Source organism: Leucoraja erinacea, chromosome 11 (assembly GCF_028641065.1).
Source record: "Leucoraja erinacea ecotype New England chromosome 11, Leri_hhj_1, whole genome shotgun sequence".
NCBI lineage: Eukaryota > Metazoa > Chordata > Chondrichthyes > Rajiformes > Rajidae > Leucoraja > Leucoraja erinaceus.
The window spans coordinates 24,151,038-24,179,029 of NC_073387.1; the positions used below are offsets into that span (position 1 = coordinate 24,151,038).

General features: G+C 42.6%; 1 protein-coding gene across 5 annotated transcripts in view; it reads right to left on the bottom strand.

Moving 5' to 3' along the window:
• LOC129701583 (E3 ubiquitin-protein ligase RNF130-like) overlaps positions 1 to 27,992 on the bottom strand; it is a 95,056-nt gene that overhangs the window by 21,107 nt on the left and 45,957 nt on the right. For all 5 annotated transcript variants that reach the window (XM_055642855.1, XM_055642857.1, XM_055642853.1 and 2 more), the window contains exons 4-6: positions 19,825 to 19,907; positions 6,367 to 6,463; positions 4,833 to 5,037 (exon numbers count right to left, since the gene is read on the bottom strand). In XM_055642855.1, the coding sequence (XP_055498830.1) occupies positions 4,833 to 5,037; positions 6,367 to 6,463; positions 19,825 to 19,907 (385 nt within the window). The remainder of the gene's footprint in view (positions 1 to 4,832; positions 5,038 to 6,366; positions 6,464 to 19,824; positions 19,908 to 27,992) is intronic.

A 27,992-nucleotide genomic window follows, 5' to 3' on the forward strand; every position in this document is an offset into this window, starting at 1 on the left:
CTCTCCTCCCTCCCCTCATCCCACCTCTTCCCCCCCCCTCCTCCTCCTCTCCCTCCCCCCCTCTCCCCCCTCCCACTCTCTCCCCCCCCCCTCCCCTCCCTCACGTGCTAGTAATGTCCCGTTTTCCAGCTTGTTTACCCTCCCCCCCCCCTCGCCTGCAGGGTTTAGCCCCCGTTGCTGTGGCCAGAGAGACGGGGACCGGCCATTCTCCCCCCCCCCTCCCCCCCCCCCCCTCCCCCCCCCCCCCCTCCCCCCCCCCCCCCCCCCCCCCCCCCCCCCCCCCCCCCCCCCCCCCCCCCCTCCCCCCCCCACCCCCCCCCCCCTACCCCCTCCCATGCTCCCCACCACCTCTCCCCTCCCCCTCATCCACCCCCCTCTCATGCACCCTCTCATCTCACCCCCCTCTCTCAGCCCCCTCTCTCCTCCTCCCCCCACTTCTCTCTCCTCCCCTCTCCCCTCCCCCTCCCCCCTCTCCTCCCCCTCTCTCTCCTCCCCCTCTCACTCTCCCCCCCTCTCTCTCTCTCTCTCTCCCTCCCCTCTATTAGCGTGAGTGCGGGAGGGGGTAGTTAGTGTGTGATGCTGCATGCCGCCTCCCCCCCCCCCACAACCGGACGTTGGGGGAACAGACCCAACGGGTCTGCACTTGGTCTAGTACATTCTATAAATTTGCCTACGACACCACTGTTGTTGGTTGAATCAAAAGTGAGGAAAGAGATAGAACACCTGGTTGAGTGGTGCCACAACAACAACAACCTCTCAATCATGTCATAAGTCATGTGATAGGAGTAGAATTAGGTCATTCGGCCCATCAAGTCTTCTCCGCCATTCAATCATGGCTGATCCATCTCTCTCTCCTAACCCCATTCTCCTGTCTCCTCCCCATAACCCCTGACACCTGTACTAATCTAGAATCTATCTATCTCTGCCTTACAAAATATCCACTGACTTGGCCTCCATAGCCTTCTATGGCACAGAATTCCACAGATTGACCACCCTCTGACTAAAGAACGTCAACAAGACCAAGGAACAGATCATTGACTTCAGAAAGGGGAAGTAGGGAGCCCTTGTGCCAATTTTCATTGGTGGGCTGGTGGTGGAGAGAGATAACCCTATCAAATTCCTGGGCATTATTATCTCTAATTACTTTCCTGGGCCCAGCATATGGATGTAACCACAAAAAAGGCGCATCTACTTTCTCAGAAGTTTAAAGATATTCATCACTGAATAAACCTCTACAGATGCACTGAGAAAGTCTCCTGACTGGCTGCATCATGGCCCCATTCTTGTACATTGGCAATTCCAACGTACAAGAATGCAAGCGGCTGCGGGAATGGCGGACTCAGCCCAGATCATCACAGGTGCCTTTCCCACCATTGAAAACATGTACATGAGTTATTGCCTCAAGAAGGCAGTATATATCTTTAAGAATCCTCACCATCTGAGCCATATCCTCTTCTCGCTGTCACCGTCCGGCAGGAGGTACAGAAGCATGAAGTCCCACAACACCAGGTTCGAGAGCAGCTACTTTCCTGAAGATATCAGGTTCCTCAATTGACCCACACAGACCTAATCCTATCTTGATCACGGAACACTATGGACCACCGGTTGCATTCTCTGATTGTGTTTTGTAATAATGCCTTGTGTTTTTGCCCAGTTTTCTTTCTTTTAGAAATTTAAGGTGAAATTTAAGTATAAATTATGTAAGATTTTTTTGTGCTTGTCTGAGTATGTGCCTGTGATTTTGTCAGCAAGGTTTTTTTTATTGTACCTGTACCTCACCATGCTTGTGCAGGTGACAATAAACTCTACTTGATCTGACCTTACTTGACTTAAGAACATGTAAAATCTCACGTAAAACATTTCTAACATAACATTTCTAATATTATTTCAATCAAACATGGCCTTCTATGACCAGCCAAGAAACTGCTATATGGGAGGAGTGAATCTGAAAAGCCAGCTTTCAGACTTGCATTAACTGAATTAATCTATACAAGCAAATGTTAGAATTAATTCCAGATAAGACTACCTATTTAAATTCAGTTGGTATAAATCAATAGTAATTTCTTGCTGTAGCGGAATTAAAACACATTTTTTAAAAGCTGTGTTGTCTCACAACCACAGCTTAATTTTAGCTTCGAGTTCACATTTTATCTCCAATGCTCCACAGTCGTCAAAGCTGCATTGGTTATCAGAAAATGAAACGTTTGCAATTAAAACTTTGATCTTTTGTCTTTAGTTTGAAATTTCTTCTCAACTCATAATGTAAACCAGAAGACATTTAACACTATAAAGAAACACACGTCTGCCTACAACATAGAAACACTGATGTGTGTGATGAATGTTTAAAGAAAATTATAACTAGTGATATTGCGCAGAAAATTAAAACTAGTGATATTGCACATTAAGACAGGTGGAAAAACAGATACCTCCAATTGAAACTACTTAATGGAAAAGCACCTTTGCATAACTTGGAAAACATTAATAGTACTGGCTGTCTATGCCTGCTCTTTGGAAGGCTCTCAACTGACTTGCATGGCCTCTGCTATTTCCCTGCATCCAATTCCCTTTTGTAGATTACCATTGAATCTGCTTCTGTAATCCTTTCAGGCAATAGATTCCAGATCACAACAAATCACTGCGTTAAAATCCTTCTTCAGTCTGAAGAAGGACCCCAACCCGAAACGTCACTTATCCATGCTCTCCAAAGATGCTGCCTGACTTGTGGGTTTCTCCAGCACTTTGTATCTTTTTTTGAATACCAGCAGCTGCAGTTCACTTTTCTACCTTTTTCTTCTCCTCATTATCCTACGGCTTATTTTTTTGCTGTCACCTTAAATCTGATTATAATAATATGAGGACATTAAGCCATTAGGCAACTTAGAGGAGCCAGACGTTCATTTATTTTGGAAGAAATACCCAATAGTTCCCGCGTATTTTGCCATTATTTTTCACATTCTGTCATAGTGTACATAAAGCGTCACGGCAGTATTGAAGATTTGATCAATAAAGCAAGAAAGATGTTCAGCTAAACAGGTATTATGTTAGAGCAGTGAGAAGGACACTGAATAGGCAGTGTGGCACCAAAGTTAGCATTATAACAGATTGTTTCAATGACTGATAAGCCATCAGAAAGTATTCTACAATTATTAAATCAATACATCTTAGTCTGATTGAAGATGTATGTTTCAAGGTAAACAGCTCCAGCATGCAATCCATAATTCCATCCACTAATCCATTCATTTTAGAAAGCATCACAGAATGTAGGAGAAAATATTTTAACACGACTGGCACAAGTGTAAAGGAAAGAAGACATTAGGAAATGTTAACCGTTGGCATGGTTCTTACTCATACTCACACTTACTTTATTAGCCAAGTATGTTTTGCAACATACGAGGAATTTGATTTGCCATACAGTCATACTAATAAAAAGCAACAGAACACACAAAATACATTGTGTTACTCATTGCAACCTGGTGTTTTTCTCTTAAAAATACTCAAATTTTCATTAAAGTGAATGGATGAGCAATATTCTGAAAGGAGGGGTTGCTTAGTGGAAAATGAAATGGAAATGGAATAGGGGTGAACTAAAATAAGTAAAAGAGAGTATGACTGGATGTGGAATACAACCTAACTCTGACTGCCCACAACCAAGTGAGTTTAAGAGTGGCACAAATTGCTGGAGTAATTCAGTTAGACAGGTTTGAGTCTCTGGAAAGGCAATGTTTTTTTGGGTTGGGACCTATCTTCAGACTGATTGTAGTAAAATGGGGAAAGCTAGATAAAGAGGTGAAGGCAAGGCTAAGTCTGGCAATTGGCAAGTGGGGAGAAAGTTTGATTGTCAGATGGATGGACAAGGGGGAGAAATGGAAAGAAGACAAAAGGCTGAGATAAGGAGGAGCGAAATGTGAAGCTAGAGAAGGGACATAGGTGGAAAGGGATGGGGGGGGGGGGGGGGGGGGGTTAAGCAGGAGAGGGGGAGAAATGGGTGTACATCTGGGTGTAGCACAAGGAAGGGGAGGGGATGGAGGAAGTAGGAGTGAGAGGGGGTGGTGGGGAGTTGGGATGTTACCTAAAACTGGAGAATTCATTATTCATACTGTTGGGTTGTAATCTACCTAATTTTTAATGAGGTCAGAATTATTTTCTGCCACTTGGTGGCACCAATCTTCAAGGCAACCAGCATTTAAAGAAGGAAGCAGCTTTCAGTCATCGGGTCTCATACCAGCAGGCTACCAATAGTTAGATATGGCTCCCTCACAATTAGGTAAAAGTAATGGCAAACATGATTTTTTTTTCCCTATAAAACTTACCATCAAATTAATTTCATGTTAAATTCATGATATTCATTCATAAAGAGAAAGGTTTCTCACAGTACAACGGGATCAGCTATAATATAACTGGAGAACATGGATAGGCGACATTTCGGGTTGGGGTCCTTCGTCAGAAGCCTGAAAAGGAGTCTAAAGTCTAAAACTCAAAGAAGCTATTTGGAACTAGAAACAAACCAGAAACGTTATAGACCATCTGAAGAAGGGTCCCAACTCAAAACATCACCTATCCATGTTCTCCAGGGATGCTGCCTGACCTGCAGATTTATTCCAACACTTCATGTCTTTTTTGGTAAACCAGCATCTGCAATTCCTTGTGTCTATCTTTGGCACATTGTTCATGTATACCCGCAGACATTTATTTTGATCAATCTATAAGGACAAGAAATACTTTTCAATGATGACATGAATGATAGTCAGTTCCTTTGCAAGGGGATGAGAAAATCATGGCTGTTTTCTGCTTCCATTTCTTGTTTTAACAATATTAACGACAGGATATCTTACTGGTTACGGTGACATTCATTTCCCTGGTTCGTGGTACAAATTCTTCTTCTTGACCCATCTGCGAACTCCCCAGAAATTGTAGTGGTTCGAGACTGATAGAGCCATCGCTGCTGACATCAGTAGGCATAGATCTCTGAATGGCAAGTGATCCACCAACTGCTCGATCCACATCAAGTGCTGTAGTCTCTGCACACTGCGAGTCTGGCTGCAAAGGATCGATCAATCATTGAGCTTTGCGAGTGCCTATCATTAACTAAATTACTTCAATACATGTTATAGCCTGAGGTGTGAGCATCATCTCAATTCAAATCTGTGAATATCTGGTCAGGACAAAATCACGAGGATAAACGCATAGTGCCTTTTACCCAGATATGGGGAATCGAGAACCAGAGGACATAGGTTTAAGGTGAGGGGGGAAAGATTTAATAGGTAACTGTTTTTACACAAAGGGTGGTGGGTGTATGCCACAAGCTGCTGGAGGAGGTAGTTGAGGCAGGTACTACCTTAACGTTTAAGAAACATTTACACAGGTATATGGATAGGATAGGTTTAGAGGGATATGGGCCAAATGCATGCAGGTGGGACTAGTGTACATGGGGCATGTTGGTTGGTGTCGGCAAGTTGGGCTGAAGGGCCTGTTTCCGTTGTATGATTCTATAGCTATGACTACGATACAGAGTGATGCCAGTATTTCCAATGGCAATGTCCTCTTAGGCAAATGGAGAAGTACATTATAATAGCAATACTTCAAAAATCATCTCCAACTATAGAAGCCTCAGTTTCTTATTTTACAACCGATGTAATTTTATAACTGCATTTATCTTTAAAATTTAGATATTCCTTGTGAATTTAATCATTATCCAAGTAGAAAGGTAAACACATGCTACAACGTGAGTTTGTTGATGTGGGGTTTCTACTTTGAAAACCTGAGGAGAAAGCAAGGGGGGGGGGGGGGGGAAGTAATCTCAGACAGGGCCAGACAAGGTGTTAAGGGGGAACAGTCTCAGATGGGGTTAGACAGGGTGTTAAGGGACAATAGTCCCAGACAGACTGTTTGGGGGGGGGGGGGGGGGGGGGGGGGGGGGGGGGGCGTTGTCCCAAACAGGTTCAGGCAGGTTATTTAGGGGAAGGAGGGGGGGGGGGGGGGGAAAGAGATATCTGGACAACAGGAAGTAGAAAGATATAGACTTGTGTTCTATTTCCTTGCTATCGTACACCAAGATGCCAATTAAAACTGGAATCATGTTTCACAAGGTGTCATAGACTTTTCAACTAAACTTCATTCAAATAATGGATAAAACAGTTTTATCAAATCACAAGATCATGGTAATTATTTTGTTGATTGCATTCAATAGATTTCAGAGGATGACAATTCTCTAAAGAATTCACATTTATAGAACGTCTTTTTAAAATAGCTATTTTAGTTACCTTCACTTAAAATTAATGAATTGTTGAAAGCAGCATGGCACAAGGCCGTTCAATTGAACAGAACATGTAGGCACATTATTTATTAAAAGTAGCAGTTTATTCTTACCAGGATTCCCAGTGCTTTCAGTATATTTAGTTTGCAGATAGGGCAAGTACAGTGTTCATTTAACCAAGGATCAACACACTGTTTGTGGAAGACATGCCTGAAAAATTCACAATATAATTTATTAAAAAATTGGTCAACTACATTTGTACAAGTACCAGAATATAGACACACAACTATTTTAACTTCACTTCAAAGATGGTTAACAATGAGGCAAACAAATATTTTAACTGGGCAACCAGAACACCAAGTCATTCACATAGACGCTGAAGAGACCACTGTGGCTAGATTCCAGAGCATAAAGCAAACAGCAGCATCTGTGTTGGGAAAGGTATGGTTGACGTTTCAGCCTCCTTCATTCTACGGAAAACAAACCCCAGCCTTATACAGTCACTTCCCATAACTAAAGTTCTCCAATTCAGTCAACATCATAGAACATAAAACAGTATAACACAGAAGCAGGGCCTTTGCCCCACAATGTCTGTGCCAAACACAATGTCAAGACTGACTGATCATCCTGCACATGATCCCTATCCCATCACTACCTGCGTATCCATGTGTCTATCGAGAACTCTTTAAAACACCACTATCATATGTTTCTACCACCGCTCCTGACAATACATTCCAGACACCACTCACTACGTCTGTGTAAAAAGACTTGCTCTGCACATCTCCTTAAATCTTTGTCCCTCTCATTTTAAGACTATGCCCTCCGGTATTTGAAATTTCCACTGTGATAAAATGGTTCAGACTGTCCACACTACATATGCCCCTCGAAATATTATATACTTCTATCAGCTCTCCTCGCAATCTTCGGCGTTCTATCTTCGTGAATCTACTCTGCACGCTCTACAACGCAACAACATTCTTCCCACAATATGATGACTAGGACGCAGAACGTATTTATTGATAGGGGTTTCAGAGAGGTAGTCACGCTACAGGTTCAGTTAGACAGAGAGGTGACTGTCAGGAGAGGAAGTGCAGGAGTTACATGTGACTATTCCCCTCTCAAATAATTTCAATAATACCAATTTCAATAATTAAACTTCTGGGGTTGAGAAGTGGCCTTGTAGACAAAAGCAACAATAGCAGCCAGGTCAGTCTTGGTGCCACTGATTAGAAAGCATAGGATTAAGGTGAGGTTTGCTAGCGTTACTCAGGAGGGATTAAACTAGCATGGTGGAGGAGTGGGAACTGGAGCAGTAAGTCCGCAGGTGGAGTTACTGAAGATAAGGCGGAGGTTCGATCAGATAGACCTAATGAACAGGTGGGACCGACTGTATTGTGGGCAAAGCAGATGAGCTTCGAGCCTGGATTAGTACATGGAATTACAATGTTGTGGACATTACTAAACTTGGCTGAGAGAAGATGGACACAATATGCTGGAGTAACTCCGTGGGTCAGGCAGCCTCTTTGGAGAACATGGATAGGTGACATTTCAGGAAGAAGAGTCCCGACCCAATACGTCACATTCCTTTTCTCCAAAGATGCTGCCTGACCCACTGAGCTACACCAGCATTTTGTGTCTATCTTTGGTATAAACCAGCACTGCAGTTCCTTCCTACACATTGGCTGAAAGAAGGGCAGAACTGGCTACTCAATGTTCCAGGGTACAGATGTTTTATATGTGATAGAGAGGGATGGAAAAGATGTGGGGAAGGCGCACTACTGATAAAGGAGAATGTCATAGTTTACTTAGAGAAGACATTTTGGAGGACTTATATAGCGAGGCCATATGGATAGAACTCAGGAAAAACATAGATGCAATTACAATGACGGTAATATCCCATATACATCACAGGAACAGATATACAGGCAGATCATGGAAATAAATAAAAACAGTTGTGGTGTGTGATATCAACTCCTTTAACATTTACTGAGACTTTATGAGTGCCAGACGTTTAAATGGAGCAGAGTCTGCGAGGTGCATCTAGGAAGATTTCTGAAAACAATACGTAGAATAAGTATCTTCAACTGGGAATCAGCCTGGACCGGTGATTGAAGTTTCAGTGTGGGAGCATTTTGGGAATAGTGATCATAATTCCATGTTTTAAGATAGCTATGGATAAAAATATGACTGCTCCATGGGTGAATGTACTACATTGGGGGCATGCTAATTACAACAGTACTAGTCAGGAAATGTGGGGGTAGATTGGAAGAGGCTGTTTGAAAGTAAATCCACATCTGACATGGGAGTTTTGTTTAAAGGCTAATTGATCAGAATGCAGGACCAGCATGCTCCTATGAGGGTGAAAGATAAGGATGGCAAGGCGTGGGAACTTGGATGACAGGAGATGCCGTAAGTTTAGTTAAAAAGGAAAGGGAAACGTGTGATGTTCAGGAAGCTAACAAAGGAAACGTGAAGCCCACCAACCACAATCAGTCTGAAGGAGGGTCCGGACCAGACACAAAGTGCTGGAGTGCATTGGGTCTGAAGAGGAGTCCCAACCCGAAACGGCACCTAACCATGTTCTCCAGAGATGCTGCCTGACCCTCCGAGTTACTCCTGCACTTTGTGTCTTTCTTAAACAAATTCCTAATGGATTTACGTTGATCTAACGTCCCAAAGATATTTCATAACCTATTTTTGCCCTCCTAAATTCTTAATTTCTTACTTACATCCTCCATATTCCTCAAGGGAATACCTTGATCCCAGATGTCTATTACTGCCTAATGCTTCCTTTTTTTAATCTGATCAAACATAGAAAAGTACAGCACAAGAACAGGCCCTTCAGCCCACAATGTCTGTATATGATGCCAACTCTTAATTGCCTGCAAATAATCCATATTCCTCCATTCCCTGCCCATCCATATGCTTATCCACGTTTCTTAAATGCCACTATAATGCTTCAATTACCATCCCTGATAGCACGTTCCAGGCACTCACCACCGTAAAAAAATTGCCATACATAATTCCTTTAAACTGCCTTAAAGCTATGCCTTTTAGTATTTGAAGCCGTGCTGCCGGGGGTGGTGGTGGGGGCAGATACAATAGTGGCATTTAAGAGGCTTTTAGATATGCACATGGATATCTCAGGCCGATGAGATTAGTTTAGCTTGGCATCATGTTTGGCATGGATATTGTGGGCCAAAGGGCCTGTTCCTGTGCTGACTGTTCTATATTTTATCCCTCCATATTCATGTGCTATCTAAAAGAACCACAATCGGCACTATTGCATCTGCGTCCGCCCCACCTGGCAGAGCGTTCCACGCACCTTATTCGTGATCTTATCTTTGTTTACACTGCCTACATATTTAGCTTACTATATTTCCCAACTTCCACCTTTGTTTCTGTCTTTCTTATTTACTGTAGCAGAAAGAGGCCATTTAGACAATATGCTGGTTCAAAGCACACCAATCCCATCAGTCCCATTCCTTTTTCTTTGTTCTCTATAACCTTGAAATTTATTTTCACTCACATGCATTTCAAATGCCCTTTTTAAAAAACGATTTACATGCACTAACTGTATAAGATAAGAACGAGTATATATTTGGAGTAACTTTTTGCAGTCTTTTCCGCTTCGGGATATTCAAGTTGCCGAACCATGCAACCAGTCAGTATGCTCTCTACTGTGCACCTGTAGAAGTTCAAGAGAATCGTCTGTGACATACCGAATCTCTGTAATCTTCTCACCCCCGAAGGATCTTCTGACGTCGGCCTCTGTGACTGTAATACCATCAGGGTGAAAATGGGGACTCGGGAAGGCACATCAGTGTTCTCCCTATCAAAGCGTGCATAGAATGCATTGAGCTCATCAGGGAGTGATGCTTCGCTGTCGTTTGAGCTGCCTCCTGATTTTGCCTTGTAAGAGGTGATGGCATTCAAGCCATGCCACAGTTGCCGAACATCAGCCTCATCCTCCAGCTTATAGCAGAAGTTTCCTTTGGCCTTTTTGACGGCCTTGTCAAGGTCGTATCTGGACTTCTTATAGATCTCTGCGTCACTGGACTTGAATGCCCAGGATCTGGTCTTATGCAGATTGTGGATCTCATGGTTCATCCAAGGCTTCTGGTTAGGAAACACTCGGAAGGTTTTTGATGGAACACAGTCCTCCACACATTTCCTTATGAAGTCTGTAACGACTGTGGCGAATTCATTCAGGTCCATTGCCAAGTCCTTGAACATTGCCCAGTCTACAGACTCCAAGCAGTCCTGTAGTTGTTCCTCTGCCTCCCAATGCAGCACTGGAGATCTGGGTTCAATCCCAAATACGGGTGCTGTCTTCACGGAGTTTGTACGTTCTCCCCGTGACCTGCGTAGGTTTTCTCCCAGATCTTCGGTTTCCACCCACACTCGCAAGACGTACAGGCATGTAGGTAAATTGGCTTGGTAAATGTAAAAATTGTCCCTAGCGTGTGTAGGATAATATTAATATGCGGGGATCGCTGGTCGGTGCGGACCAGGTTGGCTGAAGGGCCTGTTTCCGCCCTGTATCTCTAAACTAAAAGACTGATGAAACAACAGTTAGTCTGCACTATATCTGGATGGGATGGTCTAGAGTGCTGCATATATGCTCTTCAGTAGTTTTGCTGCTCAGTTCAACATTAGAGCAAGATGGAAATATGACAGGACAAAGGAAATAAAATAATAGCAAATGATTTTTAGTAAAAGGGATCATACCAGTATTTAACCCTAGACACAAAATGCCTGAGTAACTCAGCAGGACAGGCAGCATCTCTGGAGAGGTGACGTTTCAGGTTGAGACCCTTCTTCAGACTGATGTCAGTGGAGAGCGATACATAGAGAAGGAACGCAAGGTGTGAAAACAGGACAAAGGAAATGGAAATCAAGGAAAATGTGGAATAGATAATTGTTAGCTGGGAGAATGTAACGACAAAGCAAACAGAGATAAAATGTAGTCGGAGATAGTAAGATTAGTTGGAGAATTGGGAAGGTGGAGGATATGTAGAGAGAGGGAAAGCAAGGGCTACTTTAAGTTATAGAAGTCGATGTTCATACCGCTGGTGTGTAATCTGTCCAAGTGAAATATGAGGTGCTGCTCCTCCAATTTGCGCTGGGCCTCACTCTGACAATGGAGGAGGTCCAGGACAGAAAGGTCAGTGGGGGAATGAGAGGAGGGGTTAAAGTGTTTAGCAACCTCTTTTTAATATATTTAACCTCTTATTAATTAAAATATTTAACTCTTTCAGCCTACCCTTCAAGTTGCATCAAGTTAGATCTTTGATAAGGTAAAAAAAAAAATCATCAGATAAATATGTAAATAAATATTTAGCTCCGACTGAACGATTGGTGTAACTTGATATTGGAGGGAGATGTACTTTGAATGAGATCACTTACATCAATAACATGTAAATATATTTGAATTTGTAATATAATAAGGCTTTGAGAAAAGGTCATAATGCTGATAGAATTACTAAAACACAGGATGGATACGCATAAACATATTCATTCCCCGGAGGGAGAAAGACTCAACATTGATTTTTTTAACAATTTATTTTTGAAATTGAATTTTAGGAACTTGCTTATTTTTAATCAGGGCAATAAAAACATGAATAGGCTTATAATTCGAGTGTTATAAAAAAATAAAGAATGGCCAGATGTGAAAAAACAATCGCCATTCTCAGTTTTTTAATATTTTAGGGGTTCAATTGTATGGTGTGATGCAGCAGCAGGTAGTGCTGGAACTTGGATTCAATTCTAATCTCACATGTGGAGTTTGCACATTCTCTCCATAACCAGATAGGACTGTGCTGGGTTCTCGTTTCCTCCCACATCCCAAAGTTGTGCTGGTAGGATAATTGGCTGCTAATAACTACCTCTTAATTATAAGTAGCAAAAATGAATCAATTGGGGAAGATGTTGGTGGACATGCAATGGAGAATAAATATTAGGTTATATGAGAAAAGGGGGAAAGTGTACTGATAGGATTGTACTACCTTGGAACCAGCATGGCATTGATGGGAACAATGGGTGTTCCTTTTTGTGATATGTATGTGATTTATTACAATTTTACTACTATTTTCAGTGCCCGACCGCCTTCTTGAACTATAGACAGCAAACACTACTAGAGATTTGTAAATGCTTGGTTCTACGTTTAATGGTCTTGTATGTTTTCTTAATTGCCACATGAAATTGTTTTGCCATCTAAAATGTATGAACACCAGTCCCCAGATCCCTCTGATATTGCACCACACACAATAGGCCTATTTATTTTAATACGCCATTCAAAGTGGGTCACTTCACCTCGATCAACGGTAACTTGCGTCTGTCATGTCTGCTCATTTCACCCTGTCTCTGTTCACCAAGATGTGCAGTTACCCTGTTCACTACATTGCCAAGAATGATATTGTCAATAAACCTCAAGCCTGTATATCCTGTGCTCAAGTCTTGGACACTTACATATAATCACAGAAGTAATGATGCAAACACTGACCCATGGCAGTCAATAAACATCCTTTCATCATTACTTTCTTATTCCCTAAACAATCTATCCTCTTCTATTTGGCAGCTCCTGTTTCAAGGATGACTTGCTTGCTCTCCAGTTCTGTGGGTCTGAGGTGATGAGGCGAATGTGAGATTCACTTAATTTGTCACAGGCATGGAGGGAAGTGCTTGACGGACTGAGTGGGTAGAATGAAGGGTGCCGAGCTCCTTCCATCGTTTATGCTGGGCTTCTGTGTGGTCTACCACAAAGACTTGAAGTTTTCAGTAGACACAAGGAAATGCAGATGCTGGTTTACACAAAAAGTGCTGTAGGAACTCAGCGGGTCAGGCAGAATCCCTGGAGAACATGGACAGGTGACATTTTTCGGGTCTGAAGAAGGGACCCATCCCGGCCCCATTGCGTGTTTACTGGAGCTGAGGGACGCTGCGGGTGGCCGGCGAAGGACTGCAACTGGACACAATTTTCGGCGGAACTGGAAGTGGCCCGGCGCGGAGATGTCACCAAACGGAAAGTGGAGAGTCCGATCCCGGTGGAGGAGAGCGTCCAGCGCCCGCTGTGAGTCCCAAACGTACCGCCATCGCAACGCCCTGCAGCTCCAGCCCCTTCCCCTCTAGCCCCCCTCGCTAGCTCCTGCCCCCTCCCCTGTGATACCCCCCTCTCCCCCATGGCTCTTCCCCCTGTCTTTTCTCCGAGCTCTCCCCCCCGCCCCCAACCCTACATCCCCCCCAACGCCCAAGCGGCCGTAGCTGCTGGTGCTTCTGGGCCGAGCCAAGGATCCGAGGCCTGGCTCTAAGGGCGCCGACGGCTAATGCTCCACCGAGCACAACAAGAAGGCAGAGGTGCGGCAACCTCAAGACCCTGGGGAGGGGAGGAGGGAGTGTGGGGGAGGAGAGGGGATAGAGGGAGAGGAAGGGGGGTGAGAGTAGAGGAGGTAGGGAGTGGGGAATAGAGGGAGAGGAGGGCAGTGGGGGAGGTGAGGAGGGATAGTAGGGGCGATATTGGGAGGTGAGGAGTGGGTGGTGGGGGAAAGAGATAGGAGGGGGGTAGGGAGGGGAGAAGAGTTATGGAGGGAGCGAGTGACTGAGAATAGGGGAAAGGAGAGGGAGAGATAAATTGGGGAGGGGAGGAGGAGAGGGGAAAGAAGAAGGAGGGTGAAGAGGAGGGGGAGAGAGTGCTAGGGATGAGGGGAAACGAGCTCCACCTGTGCAGTTGGGGGCTATGGGTGAGTGGTGGAATATTGCATTGGGGGACCAAGCCTCCTATGTGACAGCGACCCAGCGGGTCCCACTTAGTCTAGGATAGATAGATAGATAGATAAATAGATAGATAGATAGATAGATAGATAGATAGATAGATAGATAGATAGATATATTCGGATGAGAATGTAGAGGATTGATTAGCAATTTTACAAACAACACAAAAAATTGTGGTGATAGATAACTCAGAAGTTTGTTTAAAGATACAGCGGGACATAGATCAGCTGAAAGAACACTGACAAACAGAACATAATCCAGACAAATACAAGGTAATGCACTTTGAGATGCCAAATTCTGTTACTACATGTAGGGTAAGTGGTAAGGACCTGAGGGGTACTAATGTACAATGAGTTGTTAGGGTGCAAGTAAATAAGCTGTCTGAAACTGGTGGACCAGGATGGACAGGGTCATGACAGAGCATTTAATATGCTTGCTTTCATAGGCAGAGGCACTGAGTAGATGCGTTGGCATGTCATGTTGCAGCTGTGTAAAACATTCGTTACGCCACACTTAGGAGTACTGTGAACACTGTTACAGGAAGGATGTGGTAACTTAAAAATGCAGAAGATATTCGCCAGGATGTTGCTTAGAATGGTGGGCTAGAGGAAAGACTAGATAAGCTGGGTGTATTCTTACTGGAATATACAGTAGGAAGCTAAGTGGTTGTTTTACAGAGGTTTATAAAATTAAAGGCAGTGTCTAGAATTTTACAGAGGTTTATAAACATTAGAGGCAAAATCTAGAATTTATATAACATTAGAGGCAGAGTCTAGAATTAGAGGGCACAGGTTTAAGGTGAGGACACGTGAAGAGCCAGTTTTTCCACACAGAGGGTGGTGAATATTTGGTATGAGTTGCCAGAGGTAGTGGAGCACAGTAGACATTTGGACAGGTATTTTGATAGCAATGGGTTAGAGGGATAAAAGCCTATTGTAGGCAATTGGGATTAACACACGTAGTTATCACAGACGGTATGGACGGTGAAAAGTCCTATGTCGTATTTTTTTATGATTCTACGATTACCCAAGGTATAGTCCTTGGCTCAAAGATCTTTAGCTGCGTAATCAATGACCTTTGTTCTTCTTCTTCTTGCCTGTGGCGTGCACAGCTTAAAGTTGTAGGACAACTTGTTCTATTTGATCTTATTTGATTGTGCACGCCGGGTTGATTGCATTGGTCGAAACAGGGCGGACCACGTTAAGGTTGCAATCTTCCACCCCAATGACGTTTGTTCCATCGAGCTCAGAAACACAGATTTTCCCTGATGATTGTACAATATTCACTATCATTTTAAGAATCTTATAAAATTAAACAGTTCATGTGTGGAGGCAGAAAGACCTAGACAGCATTCACACCACACAAGGGCCAGCCCATGACCGTCTCCAACATGACAGTTTCAAATCATTTACCCTTGACATTCAATGGAATTCCCATCATTGAGTTCTTGCACTAATTCATTTTGGATTGGGAGTGGGATGATGGAGAAGAGAAAGAAAGAGGCTGGAGAGGAGTGTGAAATCACCACAGACCGGAAACGCAAGTGGAGCAGGCATACAAATACTCTAAAACTAACGCCAGGTTAAAGGGTGGATACACCGCGATGTCAGATTCGTACCCGACTTCCCATAACCTTTTCACCAACTACAAGACACAGGTCAGGGGTCTGCAGGACAATCTCCATTTGTCTGGATTAATTCAAGTGTAATAGAAAAACAAAGAGCTTAACAGTAACCAAAGCCAAGCAGACAGTTTGACTGACTTCCATCCATCATCCTAAACATTCATACCCCACCACCACCACCACAGGTAAACCATGGATGCAATATGTACATCATCTACAAAATGCATTGCAGTCACTTGCCTTGTTTCACAGGCATTGTCAGACTACACATGTGACTGCTCCCCCCCAAGTGCACGCACACCAGGCCCATCCCCTGTAGATTGCCCTCTAAATCCTATTCCATTCAGATTTGGAAATATATCACTGTTCCTTTATGGTTGTTGGGTCTAATGTCTTCCTCAACAACAATGCTACTAGAATGCCTTCAAAAGAAAGATTGCAACAGTTGAAAAGAAAGCAGCTTAGGCCAGGTTCGCTTGCAATTGGGGACAGTCAATAAATGTTGGCTTTGGCGATAATGCCCATATCCTAATAAATTAATATAACAAAATCCCAAGGAGGTTTGATGTCTCCACCCCCACTTCCAAAACAAGAATGCATCGCATCAGAACCAAGTGACGTGCGATTCCAACACGAGTCACTCCCAGTCTACTTTTAGCTTAATCAATATCTCCACTACATGTTCCTCTGCAACACTAATTTCATCTTCCTCTTTTGTGAAGGGAAATGCAGTTGCTCAGTTAAGTTGCCCATAATTTAGCCTCCCTATAATGCCCCTACTTTGGCCTATCGTTTATTTAACTATCCTTTTGAATTAAAAATTCTGGGCCCTTTTTCTATTAGTTATTCTTCTTTTCTCATTTCATTCCTCGGTGTTTGTATCCTTTTTCATTCTCGCCCGCTGTGCTGTATTTTGCTTGGTTTTCAATTGTATTTTCTATTTAACATATTTGATAAAGATTTCAGTTTTACTCTAACCTCACTTGCCTCTGTCATTCAAGAAACTTTTGTTTTGGATGTCCCCTTTTCATCCCTTTGGGAATATGTGCGGTCTAGATAACAGCTGCAGCATTGTTCGGAATTGGAGAAGGTCACTCAGCCTCTAGAGCCTGTCCCACCATGACATCATAGCCGATCGGTGTCTCCATTCTATTTATCTCTCTTTGCAAAATATCCATCGATACTTTTAACAATAAGGATCAACATCTTTCTTGAACAACTCTAATTCTCCTTAAACATCAACAATCTTCAGAGAGTGTCATATTTCTATTACCTATTGAATTACCTATTTCTCTGCATCTACTCGACTGAGGCCTGTAATTATTTTAATCAATTCAATCTGCAACCTCCTAAAGGAAATAGGAGTCAATGTTCTGTAATCTGTGTTTATCACTTAATCATTTAAGTTCTATTACTTTGGTGAATCTGCACTGTACTCCCTACAAGGTTAATCCATCCTTCATGGTGCAATGTTAGAAAGTTAATATAGTATTCGAGACGAGGGCTGACCAAAAATCCATTATTGAAACATCACATCCCGAGTTACACACAAACCAGAGAACCTTGAAAGAAACAAGGACACAAAATGAAATATTTCGCACCAGCAAACAAATATCTAGTTGTCCTCTTTCAATCTAATCTTTCTACAATAAAGGAATGGTAAATGACTGAAAACAATGCCAGATTTGTTCTGATTATTGAATAATCTTCCACTAAATGCATTACATGGATAGAAAAGGTTTAGAGGGATACAGGCCAAATAGAACCAGATAAGATAGGCATGCTGGTTGGCATGGAAGGGTTGGGTCTAAGGGCCTGTTTCTGTGTAGTACAACTTTATAACTCAACACTCTCTCCACTTGCTGATACTATGAGCTGAGACAAGTTTTGAAAACAACTGCATCCTGCAGTTCAGTACTTCCCCAGCTCCACAATTCCACAATTAGATGAAAATATGAGGAGAGCAAATCACTGCCTATTGCACAGCAGTAAATGTAATTTGATAAAAATAGTTTCACAACAGATTAAAAATATTGGAAAATCTTAGCTAATCAGGTAGCATCCATGGAGAGGGAATTAGAGTTCTGATGTAAGGCAATGAACCTGAAATATTAATACCGATTTTTCCACTGATGTAACTTGACCTGCTTAGCATTCCCTGTATTTTCTGTTTTTATTTCCAAATTCAGCATTCAAAGTATTTTGGTTCTGAAGTTAGCCAATAATTTTCTGCGTTTCCTCTATCAATGCTAAAAAAAGCAGAACATTCTAGAAACTCTCCGTGGTTCCTGCATCATCATGGAAAGAGAAAATAAAGTTAACATTTCAGGTCAATGGAAGCCTCGCATCACAGCTGGTAACTTTCCAGAGATGCCGCTTGACCCATGGGTTTATATTTCAGATTTCCAGCATCTGCAATATTTGTATTTCCCTTCCCTCTGTACAAATGGGAATTTTTAACTCTAGTCCAACAAAAGGATAAGGAATAGTTTACTGTACATCCCAACGCAAACTGTAAACAGAGTTCCTATTACAGTCCTTCAATCAGTGACTTTCCACTTTAGAGGTGCAACACAAAACAGGCCCCTCGCCCACCAAGTCAGCGATTCTCATACACTAGCACTATCTTACACATTAGGGAGAGTTTACAATTTACCATAGCCAATTAACCTACACACCTATTTGAAGTGGAGCTGCAGATGTGTATTTACAAAAAAAAGACAAAGTAACACCTCCAGTTTAAATTCCATTGGAATATTTTGGAGGACCAAGAAACCAAGAACCAAGAACACTGTGGGCCAGGCAACATTTCTGGAGAACATGGACAGGTGACGTTTCGGGTCGGGACCCTACTTCAGATTGTCTATATTGTTTCTAGTTGCAAATAGTTTCTCTGAGTTTTAGATACGATTAATCTGATTATCAAAAAGTATAATTCTAAAATATGCCATTATCATCAAGTAAACGTTCACTTCATTACATCTTATTCCCATTAAGAGGTATTTTGACATATGAACATGCTATACAGTGATACAAGTGCATAGTGAAACTAACCATTATTACTATGTTTGTATATTCAACTCCATAAATTCCATTTTCCAAAAAAAAAATCAGTGGCTAATTCTGGCTTCACCTTAAGCTCTCTTTTGTTTGCAAACACAATAGAGTGGATGTGGACAGGGCGTTTCCTCTGGTGAGGGGAGTCTAGGACCAGAGGTCATAGCCTCAGAATTAAAGGGCACTCTTTTAGAAAGGAGGTGAAGATGAACTTCTTTAGTCAGAGGGTAGATAATCTGTGGAACCCATTGCCACAGAGGGCTGTGGAGACCCAGTGGATATTTTTAAGGCAGATAGACAAATACTTGATTAGAACGGGTGTCAAGGGTTATGGGGAGAAAGCAGATATTGACCATGAATGAATGGTGGAGTGGACTCGATAGGCCGAATGGCCTAATTCTACTCCTATAACTTGTGAACATATCTTCCGTCTTACCATAGATATTTTGAATGTGAAACATTTTGCACCTTTGCAGAATTTCATTCAGCCTTACACAATGTGAAATCTATGTCTTCTATAGGTCCTGCCTTTATGTACGAACTACCAGCAAATCGCTTCATTTTGTCTTCACCACCACAGCCTCCATTCACCTTGGTGATACAATGCATAACTATTTTGTGTTTAAAAAAAACATTGGAGGAACTCAACAGTTCAGGCAGCATCTGTAGAGGCAAATGGACAGATGACATGTTGCATCTGGACCCTTCTTTAGACTGACCCACTGAGATCCTCCAGCAGTTTAATTTTATCCTCAATTCAAGCATCTGCAATCTCTTGTGACTCCACATAACTATTCTGCTTTGGTCTCTATCTTGTTACTTCCGTCTTCAAATTCCCTCCTAAACCTACTTCTTTAACCACACTTCAGGAGGCATCTAACCACAATTAGAATTTTGCTTTTACTTCCAATGCTATTTGGGACATTTTTCATTTGAAAGAGGTTAAGTAATTGCCATTTTAAAACATATAATATTTTCGCAGGTTTGCAGTAATATAATTTATGCAAACGGTATTAATAAAATGTCCTTTAGATTCAAGATTCAATTTAATTGTTACATGTACCAATTAAGGTACAGTTAAATTTGAGTTACATATGTAAAATAAAGATGAAAGGCTTACTTGCATGGCAGAATCCTGATCACATCATTAGATTTGTATCCCTCAATACAGACTGCACAATGATCGAATTCTGGATCCGTTTCCTGATAAATGCAATAAATAATTCAGTTAGTACATATACATTTTATTTAGGAAAGGGAATTCTATTCTTACAATAATTTCAATCTACTTAATGATACACAAGGATAAAATATTACACGTTCCTGGTAGAACCCTGCAGATACGGAACAACACAGAGGCGCAGCTGGTAGAGCCTTTGCCTCACAGCGCCAGAGTCCTGAGTTCGAGCCTGACCTCGGATGTTGTCTGCGTGGAGTTTGCATGCTCTCCCTGTAAGCACATGGATTTCCACCAGGTGCTCCGGTTTCCTTACCATATCGCTAAGATGAGCAGGGTTGTAGGTTAATTGGCCCTCTGTAAATTGCATGTAGGGGGTGGATGGGGAAAGTGGGATAACATAGAACTAGTGTGAACGGGTGGTTGATAGTCAGTGTTGACGGTGGGCCGAAGGGCCTGTTTCCATGCTGTATCTCTAAACAAAACAAATGCAATCTTCTCAGTAACCCTAGTTCATGCAGTTATCTTTTCAGTACAGGGAGCACACCTGTCAGTGCGAGTAATGACATTTTGATTATGATATATTACCTGTCGTATATTATGGCCTGTTATTTTGATGCAAGTTAGAATTTCATTGTTCCGTTGTCGATACATATGACAATTACACATAGTTTTTTGCAGCAATACATAGAAGTACCTACTAGAGAAGGGGCAGTGCTGGACCTCCTGTTAGGAAATGAGACGGGTCAGGTGGCAGAGGTATGTGTTGGGGAACAGTTCGGGACCAGTGATCACAATACCATTAGTTTCAATATAATTATGGAGAGGGTCAGAACTGGACCTAGAGTTGAGATTTTTGACTGGAGAAAGGCCAACTTTGATGAGATGCGAAAGGATTTAAAAGGAGTAAATTGGGACAGTTTGTTTTATGGGAAAGATGTGGAAGAGAAATGAAGGACATTTAAAGGTGAAATTTTAAGAGTACAGAATCTTCATGTCCCTGTTCGGTTGAAAGGAAATAGTAAAAATTGGAAAGAGCCATGGTTTTCAAGGGAAATTGGACACTTGGTTCGGAAAAAGAGAGAGATCTACAATAATTATAGGCAGCATGGAGTAAAGGAGGTGCTTGAGGAGTATAAAGAATGTAAAAAGAATCTCAAGAAAGATTAGAAAAGCTAAAAGAAGATATGAGGTTGCTTTGGCAAGTAAGGTGAAAGTAAATCCTAAGGGTTTCTACAGCTATATTAATAGCAAAAGGATAACGAGGGATAAAGTTGGTCCATTAGAGAGTGGACAGCTATCTGCAGAGCCAAAAGAGATGGGGGAGATATTGAACAATTTCTTTTCTTCGGTATTCACCAAGGAGAAGGATATTGAATTATGTGAGGTAAGGGAAACAAGTAAAGTAGCTATGGAAACTATGAGGATCAAAGAAGAGGAAGTACTGACACTTTTGAGAAATATAAAAGTGAATAAGTCTCCAGGTCCGGACAGGATATTCCGTAGGACATTGAGGGAAGTTAGTGTAGAAATAGCAGGGGCTATGACAGAAATATTTCAAATGTCATTAGAAACGGGAATAGTGCCGGAGGATTGGCGTTCTGTGCATGTTGTTCCATTGTTTAAAAAGGGGTCTAAGAGTAAACCTAACAATTATAGACCTGTTAGTTTGACGTCAGTGGTGGGCAAATTAATGGAAAGGATACTTAAAGATAATATATATAAGCATCTGGATAAACAGGGTCTGATTAGGAAAAGTCAACATGGATTTGTGCCTGGAAGGTCATATTTGACTAATCTTCTTGAATTTTTTGAAGAGGTTACTCGGGAAATTGATGAGGGTAAAGCAGTGGATGTTGTATACATGGACTTCAGTAAGGCCTTTGACAAGGTTCCGCACGGAAGGTTGGTTAAGAAGGTTCAATGGTTGGGGATTAATGGAGGAGTAGCAAGATGGATTCAACAGTGGCTGAATGGGAGATGCTTGAGAGTAATGGTGGATGGTTGTTTGTCAGGTTGGAGGCCAGTGACTAGTGGGGTGCCACAGGGATCTGTGTTGGGCCCACTGTTGTTTGTCATGTACATCAATGATCTGGATGATGGTGTGGTAAATTGGATTAGTAAGTATGCAGATGATACTAAAATAGGTGGGGTTGAGGATAATGAAGTAGATTTTCAAAGTCTACAGAGAGATTTATGCCAGTTGGAAAAATGGGCTGAAAGATGGCAGATGGAGTTTAATGCTGATAAATGTGATGTGCTACATCTTGGCAGGACAAATCAAAATAGGACGTACATGGTAAATGGTAGGGAATTGATGAATGCAGGGAACCGAGGGATCTGGGAATAACTGTGCACAGTTCCCTGAAAGTGGAATCTCATGTAGATAGGGTGGTAAAGAAAGCTTTTGGTGTGCTGGCCTTTATAAATCAGAGCATTGAGTATAGAAGTTGGGATGTAATGTTAAAATTGAACAAGGCATTGGTGAGGCCAATTTTGGAGTATGGTGTACAATTTTGGTCGCCTAATTATAGGAAGGATGTCAACAAAATAGAGAGAGTACAGAGGAGATTTACTAGAATGTTGCCTGGGTTTCAGCAACTAAGTTACAGAGAAAGGTTGAACAAGTTAGGGCTTTATTCTTTGGTGCGCAGAAGGTTAAGGGGGGACTTGATAGAGGTCTTTAAAATGATGAGAGGGATAGACAGAGTTGATGTGGATAAGCTTTTTCCATTGAGAGTAGGGAAGATTCAAACAAGGGGACATGACATGAGAATTACGGGACAGAAGTTTAGGGGGTAACATGAGGGGAAACTTCTTTACTCAGAGAGTGGTGGCTGTGTGGAATGAGCTTCCAGTGAAGGTGGTGGAGGCAGGTTCGTTTTTATCATTTAAAAATCAATTGGATAGTTATATGGACGGGAAAGGTATGGAGGGTTATGGTCTGAACGCAGGTGTATGGGACTAGGGGAGAATACGTGTTCGGCACGGACTAGAAGGGTCGAGATGGCCTGTTTCCATGCTGTAATTGTTATATGGTTATATGGTTGTTATATGGTTATACACACACTTGACTTGACTGTTGAAGTAAAGAAAACGGTCACATCTCATCACTCATCTTACGCTAAAATTGTATTTGATTCATTCTTAGTTAATGGTTTTATTGGACTAAATAAATCACTCTCATTCAGGCAATAAACACTCTCGTCCTGTATGAACAAGAAAATTATATACATTTTGTCAGCTCTAGTATGTAACCACATTGCCTCAACACTGCAAAAGCAATAAAATGCTGTGACGTGCAATGGCATTTGTAAGCAGGTGAAAAGTACCACAAAAAATAGGTTTCGAACAGTTACCATGGTGCCAGCCTTAACCCAGGAGCAGCAAAAACACATCAGAAAGTTGTGGGTTTACGTGCTGCTTTCGAAACAGCCACAGAACGCAGGTGACACAACACATTGCACAATATTTTCAAGTGGATTGTTAAAGTAGGCTTTGTCTGCCATCTCAGATAGTTGTAAATATGATAATGATAGTATTTAAAATAGTGCAAATATCCAAATGAACCAATATTTTTTTCACTCAAGCCTACACCCAAAACATATTATGGAGGCAGAAGAAACCGTAAATGCTGGAATCTTGAGCAAAATACAAAGTGCTGGAAGTACTCAGTGGATCAAACGTAAGCAGGTGGGATTAGTGTAGATGGCGCATTTTGGTCAGCCTAAGCAAATTGGGCCGAAGGGCTTGCTTCCATGATGTATGACTGCCTATGTCTCGATGATTGGGGATACGTGCTCTTGAACATCACAACATAATAGAAACAGAGCATAGAGAGAAACATTGTTGGGAGAGGCTGTTGGGGAATATTCAGGGTTATAGTTATGTGGATAAGAGATATTTATTAAAAGAGCCGATCTTCAAAATGGCAAAACAACCTGTTCACACTTTGTCTATGTCATATAGCACTGAAACAGGCCCTTTGGCCTACCATGCCCATACCGACCATCACTACCCATCTACTTGTTGTTTAAGGTACACAAAAATGCTGGAGAAACTCAGCGGGTGCAGCAGCATCTATGGAGCGAGAGAAATAGGCAACGTTTCGAGCCGAAACCCTTCTTCAGACAGAAGGGTTTCGGCCCGAAACGTTGCCTATTTCCTTCGCTCCATAGATGCTGCTGCACCCACTGAGTTTCTCCAGCATTTTTGTGTACCTTCGATTTTCCAGCATCTACAGTTCCTTCTTAAATACTTGTTGTTTAAGCTTTTTTTTTAAAACTTTCCCTTCATGGAACTTAGAACATTTCCTGGTGCTATCATCCACAGTCCGTTGAGTGGGTCCCATCCCCACCCTCAATACCCAGCCCCTTGGCTGCAGTGTGCAACATCTGAACATTCACACCAGGTGTCCATCATCACCAGACCAAAACCTTGGAAATGCGAAATCCTGAACTTGCTGCTGACAATGATATGGGATATAAATGTTGTTCTATCAAGATCATTGTCCCATAAACAAATACAACTAAATCTCAACTAATGAGATTAAGAATGAAACGGGAACCAGACCGAAAGAATCAAGCATGATTCATCAGCTCAATAGTGCCAAAAAAAGGAAATAAAAATTGTATTGAGAGAAGAATATGGAAAACCAGAAACAAACTCATAATAATTTACTATCTGCATGAATGGTTGACAGTGCAGGTAAATAGGTCTGACCATTAAGTGGCACCTAATTGTTAGGTACCAGCAATTATTTTTGTGAAGAGTTAATTAAAGCACAAAAAGGAATTTCTCAAACATAGGGAGGTTGTGAAAAAACGACACTACCCACAAGTATGAAGACAAGAAACTGTAAATACTGGAATCTTGAGAAAAACACAAAGTGCTGGAGGAACTCAGCAGGACAGGCAGTATTGGTGAAGGGAATGGACAGACAATGTCTCAGGTTGGGACCCTTCTTCAGACTTTACCTGAAACATTGTCTGTCCATTTCCCTCCACAGATGTTCCATGACCTGCAAAATTTCTCCAGCACTTTGCTTTTTGGTTATTCAGAAGTCTGCAGCTGAGCTGTGGAAATTCTTAGCACTTAGAGGCAATTTAGATTTCAGTAGGTATCTGTTCCTTGCCACTTTGCTGGAAATGTGCACAACAATAAGGACATGCCCACAAAGATTGTTATTTCAACACCAAATTCTGCTTATTGAAATCCAATGAAAAATGTTAAGAACTTGTGCATAATTTAACATGAGGCAACATATTGACTGATCACTATAACATATCCATAATTAAGCTGCTGATTACCTGGAGCTTGAACAATAATATAATCAATCCCTGGAGCCTGATGAAAAATCTTTCTCCGGATGTGGCCATTACTGATAAAGCATCATCCACTTTGTGGGATTAATTATGTTTGCAGTGGTTTGATGCAACCAAGACATTTGCCGGGCCACTTCAAAGCGCTGTGAAAAAATTGCCACTGTGGCAGGACATTAATGCTGGATGACAACCATGGTGCGGTTTTTTTCCACGTCAGAATACTTCAGATTGATTTCAGAGTTGGTTTCATGAAGTCAAAAGAACATTTAAGAACGATTAAGTGCTGTAAATATTGGCAGCAGAGACAAAAAGTATGACTAAGACTTGATGAGCAGGTCCTTTGCATTTCAGGCTGCTTCCCAGTACTCCTAACTTGCTCAATAAATGTTTCCTATGTATAAAAATGCAACCTCATGTATATATTCTTTCAGAGCACAAAATTCAACTCTGTCAATCTAGTGCACTATGAAGAAAAAGGCATATCATTGGAGTTGCACGAGACTGCAGAATCTGTAATCTGGATGGAGGGTCTTGACCCAAAATGTCAATCATCCCTCTGCTTCCACGGATGCCGCGTGACCCTCTGAGAATTCCTGTCGTTCATTGTTCATTTTATTGTATAGTTAGAGGCGCTGTATTTTGTTGAAAAATTAAACCAATGTCCTGTTGTGTTAAAGTATTGCGAAAGATCCCACAGCACTTGGAAGATACTTGGATGGGAAACGTCTAGAGGGACATGGACCAAATGTGGGTAAATGGGACATGCTTAGATGGGCATCTTTGGCAGCATGAATGAGTTGGGCCGAAGGGCCTGGTTCCGTGCTGTATGACTATGATATTTTTGAAAAGAGCTAGTACATTATCTCATATCCTAGCTACTATCTATCCTTTAATCAACATCACCAAATGAAATTATTTGGTCATTATCACATTGCTATTTGTTGTATTGGATGTAAACAGCTTTGTGCACATTGAAAGGAGCTAAACAGCATTTGATAAATATATTGTCTTTATTATGCATACAATAGGTTGTGGTACTATCTTTTAATTCTGATTTCCTTAAAAAGGACAACATATTTTGCTGTCAGCACATCTTTGGCTAAAATTACCAATCCAAATTTCTAACTCAGCAGATAAAAATAGCATGATGTCCTTAACACTCACTTTGGCACAGTGGTGCATCTGGTAGAACAGCTGCATCACAATGTTAGAGACTCAATTCAATCCTGAACTTGGGTGCCATATATGCTATAAATAAGTTTACACGTTCTCCCTTCTTCTTCTTCTGTCGTATGTCTTTTAGACCTGCAGCTCCGTTGAGGCGAGCTAGGCCAACGTGTCATCGTCCAGGTCAATCAAACCTCGTTCACCATTGTTTGGGGCAACTGGTGACAATGTGCTCCACTGTCTGTGTTGGGTCCCCACACTCGCAGGAGGCGCTGTCCACGAGGCCCCACCTCTTCATCGCTACTCCATAGCGTCCGATGCCTGTCCTCAAGCAGTTGAGGGTTGTCCACTGCTTTCGGGGCAGGTCCTGGCCAGGGACGTCCATGGGGTCATTGATGTAATGGTGTAGCCTAGATGGTTCCGCTGACTTCCACTGGTCTCTCCATCTTGTCTTGACCCAGGCGGCCTTAGAAGCGTCAGCCGGTGTTGTGCAGAGCAGCTCTTGGGCTTGCGTGGCAAAGGGGTGTCGTGACTTGAGGCACACTCGTCGTGGTGTCTCTGTGACGATCTGATGGAGGAGGTGGGATTCACTGGTCTGTGCCTTTCAAGAGAGGGCCAGCGTGGCTGCTTCGCGTCTGATGTTGGCCGGGGCGATGCCAGCGAGGACGGGCAGTTGGTTTACTGGGGTGGCTCGTAGGCATCCAGAGACATATTGAGGGCTACGGCACCAGACCGGGGCGCAGTACTCGGCGGCTGAGAACACCAGGGCCACTGTGGACATGCGCAGTGCCTTCATCGTGCCTCCACATGTGGTGCTGGCTAGGCGGCGTATCAGTGCGGCACGGGCGCTTGTCTTTGTCTTGGCACCTTCCAGGTGTTGTTTGAATGACAACGTTCTGTCGAGCGTCATACCGAGGTACGTGGGGACAGTTTGGGACCGCAACCGGGCGTTATCCACCATGACGTTCATCTCGCGGGTCGCTTCCCTGTTGTTGAGGTGGAACATTGAAGATGTTGTCTTACCCATGTTGAGCTTAAGGCGCCAGTTCAGAAAGGCCCTCTTCTGCTGCTTCCCAGGATGGCTTACTGAGTAGGAAGGCCAGGTCATCAGCATAGCCATACTTCTTTGACTGGGTTGCAGGTAGGTCATGGATGTAGATGTTGAACAGCATTGGTGCCAGCACCGAGCCCTGTGGGACGCCATTCTTAAGTTTCCTCACCCTGCTGCATTGCCCATTGCTGGTGTGTAGCCTGAAGCTGCAGTTGCTCAGCATCTCCATGATGAAGCTCACCATGTGCTTGTCTGGGATAGTTTCCAGAAGCTTCATGTGTAGTCCACGCAGCCAGACAGTATCATATGCAGCTGTGAGGTCCAAGAAGACAGCGCCTGCCTTCTCCCCAGCCTGGAAGCTGTCCTCTATGTCTTGGCACAGGAGGGTTACCTGGTCTGCCATTGACCTACCGCTTCGGAAGCCAGCCTGTTCTTGCGGCAGCTGAGGGTCGATCACTGGATTGAGACGTATGTGGAGGAGACGTTCCAGGAGCTTGTATGGAACACACAGCAGTGAAATGGGTCGCTATCCCTTGGGGTCATCGCTAGACTTGTTTGGCTTCGGCAGA